Source organism: Scardinius erythrophthalmus (assembly GCF_964197995.2).
Source record: "Scardinius erythrophthalmus genome assembly, chromosome: 1".
Taxonomy (NCBI): Eukaryota; Metazoa; Chordata; class Actinopteri; order Cypriniformes; family Leuciscidae; genus Scardinius; species Scardinius erythrophthalmus.
Window position 1 is genome coordinate 55,890,089 of NC_138221.1, and position 20,153 is coordinate 55,910,241.

Here is a 20,153-nt window from a genome sequence, read left to right on the forward strand (position 1 = left end):
TCACAGTAAGTGACTACACACAGTAAGTGGCAACACTGGTCTATAGAGCGGATGAGTGTGCCATCTATACATATCTATGGACTCCATCACGTCATTCGCAGTGCTTCATGGGATTGGGTGGAGCTAAAGAGATATTTTGGCATGTTTTGCTCGTTTCTACTCTCTGATTGGTGGAATTTTCTGTACAGCATCATGGGTAATGTAGTTTTTGACCACAAATTCCACTGTTAACTCTTTCCCCGGCATTGACGGAAATTTCCATCATTTATGAGACAATGCTTCTTTGCCAATGATGGAAATTTCCATCATTTATGAGACGCTTCCCACCATTGACGGAATTTTCCAGCTTTCCGTGTTTTCGCTGTTATAGGTATCTACGGTATCTTCTAAAGCAGTACTGAAACTCCTGATGAAAACACAGGCGAAGAAGAAGCAGAAACAAAAACGATATCATAATGTCAGCGGATTCATATATAAAATAATGCGATCATCTACATTAAACAGAATATAAATCAAAACTGCCTATAATGTTGCTGAATGAAATGTCAGCCCAGGACAAACAATAGGACTGTGCAAATTTTGGGGGTGTTGATGGTTGATGAAGGCTTCAGCAGAAGCAAATGCTATCAATTAACAACCTTGTAGCTCACAGGCTGTCTGCCTTTAAAGCTACACTGTGTAGGATTTTCTCCCATCTAGTGGTGAAATTGTTTATGACTACCAACTGAATATTACTTTCCAGTCCCTCCCATTCCGAGGGCGTTTTAACTCCTACGGTGGCCGTATTATTTCAAATCTGCCGGCAGTCGTGAGTAATCTCCCCCTCGCATTCGTCACGGTGAATTTCCAGGTATGTCCCTCTTTGGCTAATGTATTTTCAAGATGGAGGCGCAACATGGCTGCCGCCATTCGAGCGACTCGCTCGTATGTATTCTAAATGGCAGATTCTACGCTTACGAGAATACTTGATTAGTTGGTAGAAGTAATTACACATTAATGAGCACATATCAATTTGAAAGAACAAAGTGTTTTTTTGCTAAGAATCAACTTAAAAAATTACACAGTGTAGCTTTAAAGGTTTAGAAGTTATAGTTAAAAATCAATTTCCCTTTGGAGAAAATTAATGGATATTTTACTTCTGGAACCTGACTGTTGCACTCAATTGTCTGATGGATCTTGCTGGGGGATTATGGGTTGTGAGGGAATTTAAGTAAAAAAATATCACATTTTTACAGACGCGTATAGGCTACTCATTATCTTTTACGGAAGAGCAGGTTGATATATAAGTTTTTCAACATACGATCCATTTTCTTGAATGTGCAAGGCTTCCAGTGTCATCCAGTTTAGCTGAACAAAAACAGCCCATTATGCTGGCTGAATGTCAAAATTATTTTACCGTTTACTACACATTGTTATTCTTCGTTATTTAGGCTACCTATAGTCTCACACGTCCACAGAAAATAGCTTAGTGCCTAGTTCCATGTTGCAAAATAATCATTGTTTAAAGTCCCCCTGTGGTGAAAATCAAGCTTTTGATGTTGTTTATATGTCTATGTGGTGTTTTAAATGTGCTTTAAGACAAATCATGTGCAAATTCAACACCATTGAGCATGTTTTCCTTCAAAACTCTCTCAAAAACACGGTTTGAAATCGCTAGTGTTTCTGACGTACCTTGTAACCAATCAGGTCAACGTGTGATCGTCCACGAGTGGATCTCTGAGCTGGTGTGAGTGAGTGGAGGCGGGGCTAATTTGCATATTCATAGAACCGTGAATACTAAATGAGGTAAAGGTGTAGTTACATACATTCACTCTATTTTCAAGTAAAAAACGTTTAAATATGCAATTTTGGTGAGTTTTAAGGGATGAAATTATTGACTACAGGGGTACTGGTGATAGAAGTGACCTCATCCCTTAAATCACTTTATTACATTTGCAGCTCAAACACAACAAAATAGGCCTACACCTCAGGAAAATGATGAGGGAACAGAATTTTCCTCTTCTGGAAGCTGCTTGGTTGGAAGGAGTAGGATCCCACAGAGCACCGCTGCAGCTCTGCGTCTTTGTTTTGCGTGATTGGAGAAGCGAGGAGACCTGCACGAGCTGGTACAGGCTTTGAGGAATGATTTTAACCATCCTGTTTAACTTGGCATGAGGAAACAGAGGAAAGCGCCTCTCGGGTCAGGTACAATCAGACCTTTAAACCGAACCTGCTCGTTCTTTCCCTTGTAAAAGCAAACCGTCGGGGGGTAAAATATGAATTATAATACATCATCGCTAATAAGCTCGGGACTCATGCGAGCGATCGCGCTGGCAGCGCTGCTGGAGGGTGTCACATAAATAGCAATTCATCACAATCACAATATTATTAACATGCTTAATGTGACACTGATGGAGCGTGAAGTGGAGTTTTCACAGATGACGTATTCAATTTCAGACCACAAATGTAGGGCTTATTATGATTTCTGTCTTCTTACATGAAATGCCTTTATTTTGTTTAAAGTTACGGGTCTTAGACGACTGTTTGACTGGGGAAAATATAATCTCGCAGATTGTTTTTGAGAAAAACAAACTGACAGATGGGAAAGACGATAGCCCTTAAGTAAGACGTGGGAGCTGGGTCACACATTTGCTGTGATGGTCATTGTAGAAATAAATATTTGTCTCTATATCTCTGCTGGGACGCGGCTAAATAAAGGCAGTTATTCAAAGCCAACAACACTGGAATCTTTCTGTGGGCGATCTAAAGACAGCTGTACACATTTACACTGGTGAATTTTCTTGTGCTCACAAACTCACAAAGACACACTCTTTTGTGTCCTTTATTTTTTCAGGTGCAGGGAATTCAATCGCAGGTTGGCCTTATAACTTTGGTTTTAGCTCTAAACGCTTGTTTTCTCTCTCTCTCTCTCTCTCTCTCTCAAAGATTAATCCAGTGCATAGTTGCAAGCTCTTTGACCAATCATTTAAATTAAAAGAGAAAGACTGGAAGATGTCAAACACCAAACCACAGTTCAATGCCCTAAACATAGCCTGTATTATCATGTCAGAAAATTAACGGGAAGGTATTTTTACTGACTCAACATTCCAAAAGGAACACTGAGTTATAGTGCAATATAAAACACATAGACACAAATAAATCATTTCTGTCCAGCTGATATAACAGACATCTGACGTTTTATTCACATAAAAATAAAATACTGCTTTATATCTGACGGGACCATGAAGCATCAGTTCCCCAGTGGCATTGGGACGGTCATCGAACAGAAACCAGGATTAAAGCACGAGATTCCATGAGTTGAGATGAATTCCACCCATCATGGCAGGACGGCACACCGAATCACAAGCTTGCATTACATTCATTTAGTGAAACAGCACACACACACACACACTCAATTTATAAAAACTGAAGGACGCTAAATAGCCATGCGTGCGTGACATTCCCCCTCTCTCTCTCTCCTGGTGTTTTGCTGTAACTTAGCTACCGTTTTTGTGTTTTATTTACAATGTATTTTAAGAATTCCAAGACATGAGCACCGTTTGTCAGTAGGCTAAGCTATGATAAAATATTGGCGATTAAAGTTCGACTTTCTAACTAAAAAAATATTTTAATTTCACTTTGAATTCACCATTCTGCAACATAAAAAGCATATAGTCTAGCTACTTTATAAATAGACCATTTTAATAAATAGACCGAGTTAATATCAATTCATTATAATGCATAAAACAATTAAAACTTAGCGAGATGTGAAGCATACCTATAAATGAATATTAATATATTTAGATAAACACATAGGCCTACAGTATTCGTTTTAACTATTTTCCCCCAAAGACACTCTGACCACATTGTCTTTATTGTCTTCAGCTGGAAGTACCATGTGCTTCTTTTCTTTCCATCGCCACAAAACTGTGTAAAGGCCATTTGACATTATAGCCTGTCTATAGGCTACATATTAAAAAGCGCATTACTGTACACTCTTAATAATAAAGGTTCCAAATGGGTGTTTTAGCGTCCAAAGCATTCATGGAACCGTCAATGTCAATAAATAACCTTTTTATTTTTTATTTTTTAAAGAGTGCACATAAAATAAAATCTGTGCAAAAAAACTTGTCGTTATTCTGGTCTATTGTTTCCCGGTAGAAATATAACTTCTTAATCATTTTATGATTTTGGTGACAAAATTATTTGATCATTATGAAATCATACAAAAAAAATATATATATATATTTCCAAGAAATATTTGACTAATTCAGGACTAATAAGGGGGATTAAAGTGAAGACATGCGGTCATGTGATTATATTGGCTGAATCTTTGAAATCGACAATTGAAAACTTACAGGGTCAAATGATTTTTCAGACTAATAGAATATACACCTGAGCATGCGCACATGCAGCTGTCAAGACTCTGCTGAGCGTTTGGAGATGATTATTTACAGTGTGTGTTCAGATGGAAATCTGCTCATGCTCAGGCGAGTATTCTGTGTATTTGTAAAGCGCATTTGAGACTGATCTGGTTGATTATTTCCGTTTAACAAGCTTAAACAAATAAACCGACATGAGAGGACACGTGTTAAACTTCTTTAGATTATTTATGATGGAGATAGGCTATAACTGAACATTCATTTTGTATGCTATATGCAGTATCTGTGGTCGGTCAGAAATGTCAAAATTTCCCACTGATGATTTTCAGAGAAATTTTACGTCTATGAGGTCATCGTTTTAACCACAGAAAACAGCATGCCATCCATTTATTTCAAACGCTAAATTAAATCAGTTCATTGAAATAAATTCTAAATATAAATAATTATGGCTGTTACAAAATGAAATACAGGTGTTATATAATGCAAAATATGCCATAGCAAAACCCCTCCAATAAATAATACAAACCCAAATTCACTTTAACATCTTCACCTTTGAAATCATTCCTGTTATTCACTTTTGATAATTATGTTGTTATATATTTAAGGCCTGATTATCATTTTTATGTATCGAAACTTAAAGGAAAGCACTAAGGGCTCTTTACCCTAATATTTTTAAATAAGTGGGGCATTGTCACTTTCTAAGCCCTGGTTTTATTTCTTCTTAAATTTATGCCTATGCGTCTCAGAATTAATATAATAGATTGCCTATTTTGGCAATCTGAGAATGAGATTATTCATAATAAAAATTCAAAATGTTATCAATCGATTTCTTACCTGATCTTACCTTTTTTGGGGGGTGGTTGCATATTTAATTGTTTGACCCTGCGTGAGACACGTCTGCAAAATAGTGAAAAAATGGCCCTGCATGATTTACAATTTCTTTTAATCAAAAGAAAAAAGACACATATGACGTTTTCTTGTTGTAGCTTTTAAAGAAAAGAAACATTGTCCTAGGTAAATTTAATAAATAAAGAATCACGACGTTTATTGTGCATTTAAAAATGTCAGTTTTATTTCCGTCAAAACGCGAAAAGGAAATTCGTCATTTAAATAGGCTAGTTGAATCATTCGATATTTAATCATTCCAACATAATAACATGCATCAATAATCATTTTCAGCATGTAGCAGAAATACATTCACTGAATGGTTTCCTGACAGAAAATAAACTCAAAAGTTAGTTAAAATGTTCGCAAGCATTCGACGCGATGCTCTGGATAAATGAAGTTATTCCTGAGAAAAAAAAATAGGCCTTACAGTTTCGTGTCCAAATATGCGCTGAATTAGTCATTGACACTAGCCAGGTGTCTGTGTTTAGTGGACAAATCCACGTGGCTGTGAACATTTTGTAGCTTCTGGTACTCGTACTGAAAATTGAGGACCCGAGGGAAGCCCACTGGATTAAACAGTGCTGAAGACGGGGGCAATGCGCAGGCGAGGCCAGGGGAGACAGGCTCGATGGCCACTGTTTGGGACTGCGGGAAAGACTTGGCTGCGACAGAGTTCCTCGAGAAAAGCGTGGATAGAGCCGGTAAAATGCCGCCAACAGGTGGAACCCCGATGGGTTGATGGAAGCCAAACGGGTAGATATCCAGACCCGGTACTAAGTGCGTGCAGGACGCGCTGAGCCCGTACGCGCCGTAGCTGAGGTTCGGGAAAGCGCTCGGCTGATCTCTGAACACCCCAAATTTGAAGTGCTGCCGTTTAAATCGCTTCCTCCTCCTCAGGAAACTTCCGTTCTCAAACATATCCGATGAATTGGGATCCAGAGTCCAGTAATTCCCTTTCCCGGGATTACCCGGCTCGCGTGGCATTTTCACGAAGCAGTCGTTTAGGGAGAGATTGTGTCGGATGGAGTTCTGCCAGGCTGGGAACTTCTCTCGGTAGTACACGAACCGGTGGCTGATGAAGTCGCATATCTCGCTGAGGGTGAGACGCTTCTTTGGGCTCTGGAGGATCGCCATGGTGATCAAAGCGATGTAGGAATAGGGCGGTTTCACCGAAGGGCTTTTGCTCGAACTTGAGGGACATATGGAAGAGGGGACGTGGTCCTTATCCCCCTTGTTATGCACCTGGTCGGATGCAGAGAGAGAGGAGGTCGAAAGATGTTCGTCTCCAGACTCCTTGCCACCTTCTCCAACCACGTCGACAAAGAGGTCATCCATTAAATCAGTGTCCAGGGTCATAATCCACAAGCTGGAGGCGCGAGACTGGTTCTAAACAAACAGATGCCACGCGCGAGTCTTAAACTCACTCTCTCTCTCTCTCTCTCTCTCTCTCTCTCTCACTCGGAAAGGTCTGTTCCTGGTTCCTCAGATCACTCTGGAAGATGGATTATAAAGAGACGAGCACGCTAACAACTCAAGATTGAATCCGGCCACACAGGAATCTTCAATATTCGAGCGCAGGCGGTCTGGAGAGCTGCGCACACATGCAATGTCCATCGTCCACTCCAACGCAACTGGATTCCTGCAGCTGTTCGGGAATCAGATGACGATGATGTCATGACGAAGTTCTCAGGAAGAAGCTCCACTCCAATGAAAACAGAGCAACTCTACCAGGTTCTGCCCGCAGAAAGAACCATGATTGATATCATGTCACTGAAGGGCATTATGATGCTTAACCTCTGTATGAAAAAGACAGACTCCCCATGCCCCTTTGATGCTCGACATCAGATCTTTTATTTTTTCATTAACAGAAACTATAGCCTATAGGAATTACTAGAAATAACCTAAATTACCACAATTCTCCAACACAAAAAGATTACAGTCTAGCCAGCTTTTACGTAAATCGAATGAGTTTAATGAAAATGCCGAATTAGGACACTAGAAATACAACGTTGCATAATAGTTATAAATGGTCATTTTGTATCCCTGACATCATGTAGGCTATACTAACGTGTATTTTTTTAGCCAAGCAGTTGACTTTACAAAATTCATGCCCAGTGTGGTGTAAGGTAGGCTATTACATTTGTAAGTACAATCAACTGGGATGTTTAAGTCATTTCAACTTAAATTGCATTAAATTGACTTAAAACAATTGAGTTTAATCTTTTTAAAACTTAAAAAGAAATTGTAAATTGCTCAACTCATTTTGATGAGTTAAAGCAATGTAAACATATGTTGTTATAATTTATTGATCATAGATTTTTTACAGTGTAACTATAGTTTAATTATTGTAATGTATTAGCCAATATTTAATCATTATCTTAAATCATTAAATTTTAATGTCTGGATTTAACAACATCAACATTAATAGGCTAATAGCTAATAATTGAAACTATACTTTAAAAAGAAAGTGACTAATGGAGAGCAAAACAAAGATAAATAAACAGATAAATGTCGTCCAGCTTTGAAGCAACGAGGCTAAAATAAGAAACAGATTTATAATAGGCTAGTTATCATTATGTTCGCACATATGTTTGCTCTTTACAAATAATATCTCGCATTTCCCATTGCGCTTAAAGTAGTTTTCTTTAATGACATAGTGAAAATTTGGTAGGCCTATATCATATAAAACTGTCGGGTCGTTCAGATGAAAGAGAAACATTTCTTCGCTCGCATTTGGCTGCTGAAGGCCGTTTGTTCAATGATGAAGCTCTTTGTTGAGGATTTCTACATTTCCTGCCCATATAATCTTATTGATACCGGAGCCCACCGAGCGTAGAGAAGATGAGGTGGGTGGGCATGATTTCACAAATCTATCACGCATGTCTTCGGATTGGAAACAGGCCCAGCGAGAGAGAGAGAGTGAGAGAGATGAATGAAGGATGGTTTTGGAAGCGAAAACGGGATAATACAAACCCGACGCCGCAGTTCCACAGATAATGTGTTTTAATGTGGCATTCATGGGAGGTGATGATGCGGTGTTCCTGAGGGCTACAAATAGAGACGACAAATAGCCTCAAATGCTACGTTTTATGCTATGTGTTGGGATTGTAAAAGATATGTTCTAGATATTAATAGAATGATTAATATTTTGTTTTTTATACTGTAAAGTTTATTTATTTATTTTTTAGTTTTAGTTTTCTAAGTTAGTCTGTTTTCTAAAGTCAGAGACAAAAGTCATATACACGAAGGTGTGTTTACTTTAATTAACCTAATTATAATAATTTTGTCCTCCAAAATTATACAACTTCATAATATTTTCTGAAATATCTTTTGGGTAAAAACAACAAAACGAAATACCAGAACATGTAGGCTAACGTTACGGCCTAAGTTGTCACCACGTTATAAATTTACATCTGCAGCCTAAAATAAAACATGATAAGCCTACCTGAAAGAAAATGACTTTTAAAAACACACCATAAAGAAATGTTCATTGGAGTAGAAAGTGTGACAGCTAGCATAGCACTTTAAAAATACAGATATTTAGGCTAATTCGTTAAATTCACACAGCCTCGTTCTTTCGCGGTATCGGGGTGGCGGGAACGATTTATTTATCGCTAATGAAAACGAGGCTTGAAGGAAGTTTATTAAATATAAGGTGTCGACGGAAACAACATCTGACGTAATACATCTTTACAAAAATAAAACCTGCTGAAAAAGCTTGCATTCGCGATAAAACATCAAACAACAAAAAAGTATGGCGTCTTCCCCGAATAAGGTCAATAGGCCTAACGTTACCTGTTTGTTTATGTTTGGCAGATTCGTTCAACGTTTTTTCTTATTACAACACGAATGACTAGGCCTATCTTTTTACTAGCCTAAATTTGATTAGCCAGAAAGACGGCCCGTGTTCTTTTTCAGGCTAACTTACTTGTGTTAAAAACAACTTAGGCCTACAAACCGTAGGCCATGTTGCCCAGTCTTGCCCTCAAAGATGAATGTTTGCAGATGGTATGAATAATGACTGGACTACTAGTGCTGACCTCACTTCAGATCACTGCTCGTCTGTGAAGGAAAAAATTCCACACAGACTAAACACACAGCGCCACCTTGTGACACAATTCAGATGTTCTGCTGCTGTGGAAGATGATTTTTATTTTATTTGAGTTATTTCAATTAAAAAGGAAGGTTATTCTTCACAGCGTCAATAGACAGCACGTTCCCTCTGTGACCTCAAATTTGTTCAAAGAAACGGATCTGAATCGAGACAAAAAGAGTCTTATTTCTTAAAGGGATAGTTCACCCGAAAATAATAATTCTGTCATCTTTTACTCACCCTCAAGTTGTTCCAAACCTTTATGAGTTTCTTTCTTCTGCTGGACACAAAAGAGGATATTTTGAAGAATAGCTTTAACCAAACAGTTGACTTCCATAGTATTTTTTTATTTATTTTTTTATTTATTTCATACCATGGAAGTCAATGGGGTCCATCAACTGTTTGTTTACCCACATTCCTCAAAATATCTTCTTTTGTATTCAGCAGAAGAATGATATTCATGCAGGTTTGGAACAACTTGAGGGCGAGTAAATTATGACAGAATTGTCATTTTTGGGTGAACTATCCCTTTAATAAAAACCAAGAAGAAATGTTCATATATATTACAATAGCCGCTGCTAACTTGTTTGTCATTCATGTCACATCATGTCTCATTCTGGGCTACTGAAGACAGCCGAAAAACCTGTCCAGCTTTTTCATTCTGCTTCTACACCTTTTTAAAGACAAGGAAATGGGTGTAACATCATATAATGTGACCACATAATAACAAATAATGTTAACAAGCCCTTGACATTTTGTATGTCTTGGGTTTTTTCTATGGAGTACTTTAAAATGTTTGGGACATAACTGAGGATTTATATTGTAAGTATAATGAATGTGAATTATGAATATTCATGCAGCTCCAGCTAAAATACCAATACTGAAATAAAGATATAATGCATGCTATTTATTTCTTTGGTTTTCCTAAACCACAATTTTAAGATGTACATTCACATCTAGTGATGTGGATATCTGATGTCTCTCCATGTTCATCTCACTTTCTGGATCATTGTCATAAAAAGATTGTCACTCTTTTATTTATTTATGCTGGTATTTCCTTGAGAACATTTCTAACTGGTTGATAATGTATTGCCTTTCATGTTGTTCAATAAAATGACCAGTAGGTGTCACCGAAACACCACCGTTGAAACTACTCGCCGACGTCACCACAAAAGCACTGAGCCCTTCTAAAGTCTTTACTTTTAATTTTTTTAATTTTGCATTTGGGGCACTTAAAAATGTTTAGGACATAACTGAAGATTTAATTGAATTGAGAAGTATAATTGATGTAAAAATTATGAATATCCAATAATGCCGCTCCAGCTAAAATACTTTGTAGCTACCTAACTGAAACAAAGACTTTTTTTTATTTTTTATAAACTCCTGTTTTATTTTAATACACATTACATCGTTATATGATTTTTTTAATGTTTTATTTATATAGGAACAGATAAACTTAGATCAAACTGTGACAACAGCCATCCAATGCGTGTAGTGCTTGTAGCTAAAGCTAATTTGCAACACTTTTCCCTAAGGGCTTTTATAAATTAGTACAGTTACAATTTATGTTAAGCCAAAATGAGCAAAGCTTAAAATTTACTTAAGATCCGACAATGATGGATCTTATTTGCTTTCTATCTAAAATCAATTCAATGTCAAGGCTCTGTTGTAAAGACATTCGATCTGATCAATAACAGACTGATTTGTCTGCGACCAAATAACTAATCCAGGACATGTGTGATAATATCGAGTTTAAAAACAAAATGGCATAATCAGAAGTTAAACAGTAGAAGTCAATTGAAAAATTGAATTATTTTGAAGCTAGAAAATTAACCCAGTCAGCCATTAGCTGCAACACGGTAGGCAATTATTGGTTCATTTTACGATGTATTTTACTTCCATTTTTTGGCTCACTGCTTTATATGCTCCCATGAAACTTAAAATAAACACACACACACACACACACACACACACACACACACACACACACACACACATATGCAGGGAACTATTTAATAACAAGGTCTTAGTTCGTCAGGTTCTTCCGACATCCACCAGCAGAGGCGAGCTGGGCTATTCTTGTGAGCCAAGAATAGGCCTCTGTCTTATATAGTTTTAGAGCAAAAGTTTCCTTGTCATCTATCCAAAAAAAAACTGACTAGCATTTGTAAATTCTGCTCCTGGAGGATCTTGCACTGCTCATTCACACTCACATGACTTATCAATCTGACCCACCCAATTCAAGGAGTGTGTTAGATGATGAAAACCTCAAAAATGTGCAATGCTAGCGTAGCAGCAATGAGAAACAGGTGTTTTCACATTTGAAAAGATGACACAACTCCCACAGCTGTGCTTTTCACACTCACATTCAAGTGGGACAGGTGACAGTTTCAGATGGATTTTTAACCCCACCTCTTGTTAAGCTCTTTGCACGCTTCTTGATTTGCTGCTTCAGGCTTTCCTCATTTACCTGACACCTGTAAACAGCCCACACACATTCACACTCACCTTCCAGCTCTTGGCTGCTCACTTGTTGCTCACTATAAAGCACTTCTGGGAAGAAAAGAGAGTTTAATCAGACATCAGTCATTATGATGTGTGGACATGCATTATTCTACACACGCAAGCACACACACACACACACACACACACACACACACACACACACACACACACACACACACACACACACACACACACACACACACACACACACACACACACACACACACACACACACACACACACACACACACACACACACACACACACACACACACACACACACACAATTATATAGTAACTATAATACTGAAGAGACACACCTTGAAGAGGATTGTATTTAACATATATACTAAGCCCTTAATGGTATAATGGTATAATGGTATAATGGTATAATGGTATAATGGTAGGGCCTGGAAAATAACTGTTAAAAGTCATTTAAAAATGTTTTTAACAAAGCAGTGGTTGTAATAATCACTTCAGGGGGACAAATTATTATTTTTTAGCTACTTAATACTGAATATTTTATATAGTTTAGCTATTATTTATTATTTTGTTTTTATTTTTCTTGCAATAAAACATCAATATATATACATTTATATATGCATGTTTAGATCAGGTACACATATTCACTATTAAATAGCTGTTTATTAGTATTTATAAAGAAGATATGAATGCCTTATTCTGCATGACCATATTCTTCCCTTAACCCCCCAATCTCTAAACTTAACCACTACAACAACTTACTATAAGCAGCCAATTAGGAGTTTATTGAGGGAAAAGTTAATAGTGAACTAATCTAAATTGACCATCAATTTTATATGACATAAATTCAAGAAAATTCCTGAATGCAGCCAACACTACAATAATTACGTAAACACATACTTCATTTTTGTAATGGGGTAAAATGGAGTAAAATGTGGTATGATGTCATTGTGAAAGACAAAGTTGAGTAGTAATGAGATACAATGGTGTATTTCAGTGACAATGTGTAATTGTGATCCTGGTTCCAGAGGAAGGTCCAGGGCAATGATTATAGGATAGTGTTACCTCTGTCGATGGACAGAGCGATGCATGCATGAAATAGATGGATGGATGGATGGATGAATGGATAGTTTTCTGTCAAACTAAAGGCTCAAGGGGTTGACCTTTCAATGCATCAATACAAATGTCCAAAATATTTTAATTTTGTATAAGATTGTAATATATAATATAATATTGTAAACTCTTCGTGAATGTCTTGCCTTCGGAGAAGTCATTCTTCTACTAGAAATGCAAATCTAGCTTTGCTCTATCTTTAATCTAGATCCAGTGGAGTCCTATCATTCCAGTAAACAATCACTGGCATCAGGGCCTGAGCCGCCGTCTCTTTCATGTGGAGTCTGAGTTCGTGAAAATAAAACCCTGATCCATATAAACCTTCAGAACGTCGTTGGTGGAGCAGAATTATAACATCAGGGCTGCGAGAGAAAGTGTGATAACAGCAGTTGTGGGTAACTTTTATCAGACACGCACTCAGATGTTGACGAACCACAAAGATACGACAATGAACCAGATTTTATTGCACAATAAACCCTATCAGTGTCATCAGGATCGGAATACAAGAGAATCTGGCTGTGCTTCGATGGAAATGAAATATTGTTTTCAGTTGAGATGATTTTATTATTTGAGGAGATAGAGACCATAGTGAAAACACTGCATACATTTACACTGAATCCGAGGAACTTGAGCCATGCCTATGAAGAAGGACTGAAATCTCTCTTAGCAATAAAGTATGAACAATGGTATCATACATTTCAAACTTTTTGGCTAAAATCAGGCTAAAAAAATGTATCTGTCATGCTGGTCCAGCTAAATAGACAATGGCACTATCAAAAATATAATTTGTCCTTCTATCTAAAACGTGAGCTTCATTATTATAATATATAGATATTTATATGTATTTATTTTTTCATAACATTATTAAATTATATTAAATATATATATATATATTTAATCAAAAACTATTATAAATATATACTATATGCTTTAAACTGATATATATATATATATATTCAGTATATACATTAAAGGAGAACTCCGGTCAATTTTAACATTGAGCTAATTTTTTTGTACATTTGGAGTAATGTCAGTACAGAGAACAACGACAAAAATCGGTGTTGCCTACACCGTGTTATCCTCTTTTTAAAATTTGCACCCTGTTGACTTCAATGGGGCAAGTTTTAAACCTGCTTTTAGCCTCTTAACATCCTTGATGTGTCATTACATGTGCACAGCTAATGTGAGTGATTCCTTCAGAGTGAACACGAGTGAATCTGACTGCAGTAGATGTGAAAGATATGAATAAAAATGATGTTATTTCAGCCAGCGCACATACCTGTATTTACATCCTGTTTTCGGTTGAAGTCCAAAGTAATCGATTGCCGAGTTCACGCGCATATGTTTAGTTACCTATGATCACACGCGTATAATAATAATAATGTATAATATAATGTTATTATTGTGTAATGATTAGCATCATTAACAATATTTGACTGTGAATGCAGCGATTGACCAATCAAAATGAAGTATTCCAGAGAGCCACAATAACGTATTTATGTAAGCAAATGTTTAAAAAAAAAAACGTACAGTGTCCCACATGCATTTACAAACTTCAATTTTCTTATGTAACAATCATTATCATTGTGAGTGTGGCCTGTGTAACACTTGACAAGGACAAGTGTCAGCTGCCATCAGTGTGTGCCAAAGGTCACGACCCCCAGGGCAGGGTGGATGTGCAGAGGTCAGTATCCGATACCGGAGTCTGGTTGATTCTCTCCTTAGCTCAGCATAGTTTCCACACGGCCAAAACAACTGCTCCTGACCCCCGTTCACCTGAGCTTCCACAACTGAGCAGTCCATCGCTCTAAATCACTTGTGCATCACTCAGTCTGTGCAGTCAGGGGAATCACAAATTAGAAAGTAATCAGTCTGATTCAGGGAAGGCAGATAGGTGTCAGACTCTTGAAATGACCTTCACGGATTAAAGTGTCTTGAGGCCTTCGGGCACTTCTGCAGTGTGAGAAAATGAATCTGTTTGGCTTCTGTGTGATTAATTAAAGTTTACTTTGCAGCTTTTCTTTATGAGTCAGAGGAGTTGTTCTCATGCTGCATGGGAACCAAGCAGAAAAAGCTTGAAAAAACAACCACCTTTATTGACCTTTACATTTACTTTTGGCTAAGGCAAGCATTACTATTACTATTGCTCATAGTTCAGGTTGGTGATTTGAAAAAAAAAAAACTCCTAACCGTGAGTATTAAACTTTGCCATGTAACTCACCGCAACCACTTGTGCCACAAACATGATTCATACCTCAAATCACGCAACATTTTTTGATTTATGATGTTTACCGGCATTCGGCTTTAATGAGGACTGTAATCTCAAAAGCAGTTTTTTTTTTCTAGATCATGGGTTCATTTCAGCAATTAAATTTGATACAATGGTCTCATAAATATAGCTTTTTTAGCTCAAATGTACATGTCTCACTGGCCCATGTATTCTAGAGAGAGAAAAACAGAAACTTGCAACTAAAATGTGAACTTCCTTATTATGGAAATATATAATATAATATAATATAATATCACTTTTTTATAATATAATATAATATAATATAATATAATATCACTTTTTTTATAATATAATATATCACTTTTTTATAATATTATATAATATATCACTTTTTTATAATATAATATAATATAATATAAAAAAAATATAATATAATATAATATAATATTGATTAACTGCACAATAAGAACGGGAACATTTATTTCATAAGTAAATGGAGTCAATCTTGATTGTGTCTTAAATGCCAACACAAAATGTTGTACGCAACCACTTTACTTTCATAATGTAATGCATTTCCAGCTGAAACAGGATTTTTAAAAAAATAAATAAATAGGTCAGGACCTTTAGGTGAGGTTTTAATATACGGCTGTGGGTTAACATTGTACAATAGCTTGCGTGGCCTAGATGATGTCAGTCACAATAGAAAGGTGGAACGAGTTGTTGCATTTTGCTTAACGATTAGAAAGGCAAGCAGGTTTTTCTTTAGAATAATGTGCACTGATGAATCAATCACATTTAGACGGTTATTACGAGTGAATGGATTCAATGTTCATGTAATGTTGACCACATTTCTTACAGCCTGCTGTACACCTTAAAATGTCAAGTTTCTTCACAAAGCAGAACTTACTTATATACAGTTGTCGTTTGAACCACAAAAGGTAACACATGACAAAATTTTACTTATCTAATCTTTACCCAGAACCCTGGGACAGGTCAGAACAAGCAAAGCTCCATCTCAGCCAAGGCTTTGTTTAATCAACTTGCCCAGCGACTCTCTATCTGTTCATGGGAATTCACACAAAACCTCCTGGCAGCAGCTCATGGTAATGCAAATTAAAAACAGGTTTGAAATGACACAGCTGATATCTGCATGTGGGAAAGTGGTTACACGCTTCACCCACGTAAGTGAATTGAAATGAATCAGTCGTGTAGCTTCCGACAGCCACTACTATTCGTTTTCAGTGCATCAGGCCTCTCAAAAACATTCTCACTGGCAAAAACAGACGCAATGGACCGGCACGTCTCATTGTAGTGCTTCTCTTGATTCATGCCTTCCAGCGAAGGAGAAATCGTGGAGAGACGTGTTTTACAGTTGCATTTTCACCAGCCTGTAATTTCATGACGGCTCTGACAAGTTAACAACATGGTGAACTCCAGAAAGCAAACAAATCATGTCATCAAGGTTTATTGTACACTGGAAAAAAAATTTTGTTAGATAACCTTCATGTAAAGCCCTATTATATACGTTTTAATTATTCCTAAATTCCATTTTTTTTTTTCTAAATTCCATTTTGGCATAATTTTTTTTTCCGCCATTTTAATTTTACTGGACTCCAATTTAATGGTTAAATTAAATGTTAGTAATTAAAAAACATGTCTAATTATCTGAAATGATAAAATAATAATAATCATTTATTAAGCTGACAAAAAAAAATGCATTTTTAGGGCCTTATGAAATACATACATTTTTTTTTCCAAATTCCGTGTTTTCCATTTTCATGATTCCATTTTAATGGATTATTAAAAAAAAAATAATATTCAAAAAGCATGTAAAAAAATCTGTCGTTTTTACAAAATAAAACTGGCAACAGTGGTTGCCAGAATATTTCTGTAAAAAATACAGTACAAACGTAAAAATATATTTACAGAACAACCGGTAAATTTGACAATTTAAACCTTATTTAAACATTTAAAAATAAATATACACATTTTAATCCGGTAAATTCAACAGCCTTTTCTGCTGAATTAGCAAGGCCACAATGCCACTAAAATCTATTATGTACTTTTTACATATACTGACATCTACCATAATAACAGGAAGAAAAGAGAAAACCACATGATGAATCAAAGTTCATCACAACTTTTCCACAAGCTGAGGTAAATATATAGAAGCTGCACACAATGTAATGCATACAAACACAAAACACCATCATGTAACGCATGAGACTCAAACATTCATTAAACAATTGAAGATGGACCATAAAACCCTGTTGTACATAACTGATAAGAAAAAAAAACTATTAAGAAACAATTATTACATTTAAAAACCATCAAATGTGAAGTGTCACAGGGAATTCTGGGAATGTCAGTTTACGGGTTTTCACTGTAAATTATAAGATGATTTGTTCTTTTTACTTCCAAAAATGGTACACTTATTTTACTGTAAAATTGCAAGTTTAAAGTAAACATGTTTAATGTTACAAATGTAAAGTTTCCAATTGCTGTTAACCAATTAACAGTCTTTTACAATAATTTTTTACAGTGAACAAACATTTTTTTTTTTTTTTAGACATCTGAGGCGGCATGCTTCTGCTTTGTCTGGTAGGTTAACTAGTGTTTTTATTTTGTCAAAGATATGTTTTAACTGACTGAATAAAACCTCACAGTATCAAGAAGAGTTTTTTAAGGGTCAAATCAGGCTAAATTGGCTCCTTGAGGTGCAAACTGCATACATTCACTTTATAGCATTTAAACATTTCCCTGGAAGAGCCTGAGGATTGTGGGTAGAGCTGTCATATATGAGTGAGTTGGCAAATTCTTTAGAGGTAAATAATGGAAGAGTGAACATGCCAAAACGCTTCACTCCTAAGCATTCCCAATAATTTCCAAATCATTCCTGACAATGGCGTCTTAAGCTTATCCATATGGATTGATGTGGCAGCGAAGTAGAAAAAGAAAGTTTGTTTAGAAGTTTTGAGATGGGCTTAAACTGTCCACAGCAGCTTTGCAATGTGCCAAATGGCAGATTTATGAGGGCAGGATTTACCGCACAGTGTCTTCATTGTGTTTTGAGCATGTGTTGAGGTATTCTGGGTGGCTTAGGTTGGAGGAGAATTTCATCATGTTCACCCTAGAAAAAATGAAACCCATAACTTTCACACACTTGTTGAAAAGCATGCAAATGGAAACAACTCTTGCTAAAGCTATTGATCATATGGTTCAGGATGTGTTCAGGAAATGTCACACCCCTTCATAACCGCACTACTCAGATATAAATGTTAAAGGGGGAGTGAAATGCTCATTTTCACTCAATCTCCTGTTAATCTTGAGTACCTATAGAGTAGTATTGCATCCTTCATATCTCCAAAAAGTCTTTTGTTTTATTATATTTATAAAAGAAAGATAGGCTGTACTGAGTCTTTCCGGAAAAAAAACGAGCAGCTGAAGGCGGGCCGTGTGGGCGAAGCTAAAGCTGTGCTAACGCGCCGAGCTAACAACACACAGAGACATTTGAAGCAGTTTTACTCACCGCCCGGTTCCAACGCACGACCGCGAACCTTTATCATTGTGACTGCTCGATCTTTAAGCATTAGACGATCTGCAAATCCGTCGATCTGGGCTTTGTTTATAAAACAAGCATCATTGAAATGCAGGGAACAAACAGTCTTGCACAACCTCCGTTGATGCTCTGAAAAAAAAAACTCCACCCAAAAAACTCCACTGGTCCCTTAACGGCGGGTTCTTTGGGAATATGTTCAGGGTTGTCTTGCCCTGGCAACCAAAAACCCACTTCTTTGGTGAGATTGACTTCCCTAAAGCCGAGCATAGCGTTTTGATGGGCGTACTGCTTTCGCTCTCTCGCTCTGGTCTACGGTTGCGCGCGCGCCCGCGTCCTTCCGGAGAAGTGCCCTTAGGACCCGTATAAGGAAATTCAGCTACATCTGACATCACACATGCCCATACTCGAAAAAAACTTTCCGAAACATGTGACAAACCGGAAGGAGCATTTTGGGAACAGAAATACTCCTTCAAACTTACAATTTAATTTTTTCAATTTTGTCCATGTTTAGCATAGGAATCCAACTCTTTAACAGTGTAAAAAACTCAGTATGCATGAAATAGCATTTCACCCCCCCCCCCCCATTTCTAACCATTTCAAGCCTGATTCAGACCCTGACAATGTTAATGAACATGATGATTGTGCTGAATGGATTTCAAGCACGGACTTTGCAAGCACAGATTTCACAGGACGTTTCAGAGTGGTATCTTTTTTTGTAATTTTCGTATACAATGTTATCTACCATTTAATCATTATTGTCGGAAAACTATGGTAACAGTAATTGATCACAAAATCATGGATAATTTCCTAAGAGCCGGTGAACAGTCTTACAAAACCAAGAGCTTACAAAAACTAAAGTAAACACTATATAAATACTTTAGCAGGCTAGCGGAGCGGCTACGTTAACATCATAGCTAACATAGCAACTACATAAAGCTTATAATTGGAACTGTTAAAAGAAAACACTATTCAAATAATAAGACAAACTGTCCGGAGTCCCGACAAAATGGGAATGGCTCCATCTTTCAGGAGAAGCTTTTGTGCTTAGCCTGCATTGCACTCTCTTCTGGAAGCTGTTCTCTGTAAAATGTGCAGCGCACAGAAAAATGTTGAGGTTATAATGTTCAGGAACAGTATTAAAAATAAATTTTAACCTCTCTAAGTTCGTTAGCCTTGGACAAACTTTGTCCGGGGTGTAAAAAACAGTGACAACCCTTCCTCTTCTCTAAAGCAGCCCAACATGGTCTCACCCCCATTGTTGCGTGTTCCCGGGGGCAGGGTTTATGTAAATTTTTGGGTTTTTGATGTCACCAACCCGAGAAGAAGCTCGTTGTAGTCCCCACCAGCTGTTTGTTGTAGCCCTTAAAAAGCGATTTCTGTAAAATAAAATATCTCCCTTTACATTGAACTTTGAGCATCATA

The 20,153-nt window shown here is 36.9% G+C and overlaps 1 protein-coding gene across 1 annotated transcript; it reads right to left on the reverse strand.

Moving 5' to 3' along the window:
• Positions 1–5,416: 5,416 nt before the first annotated feature.
• Positions 5,417–6,976, reverse strand: foxd7 (forkhead box D7). Its single transcript, XM_081360448.1, has one exon. It carries the CDS (start codon positions 6,603–6,605, stop codon positions 5,703–5,705), a length of 903 nt encoding a protein of 300 aa, XP_081216574.1. The 5' UTR covers positions 6,606–6,976; the 3' UTR covers positions 5,417–5,702.
• Positions 6,977–20,153: the final 13,177 nt, after the last annotated feature.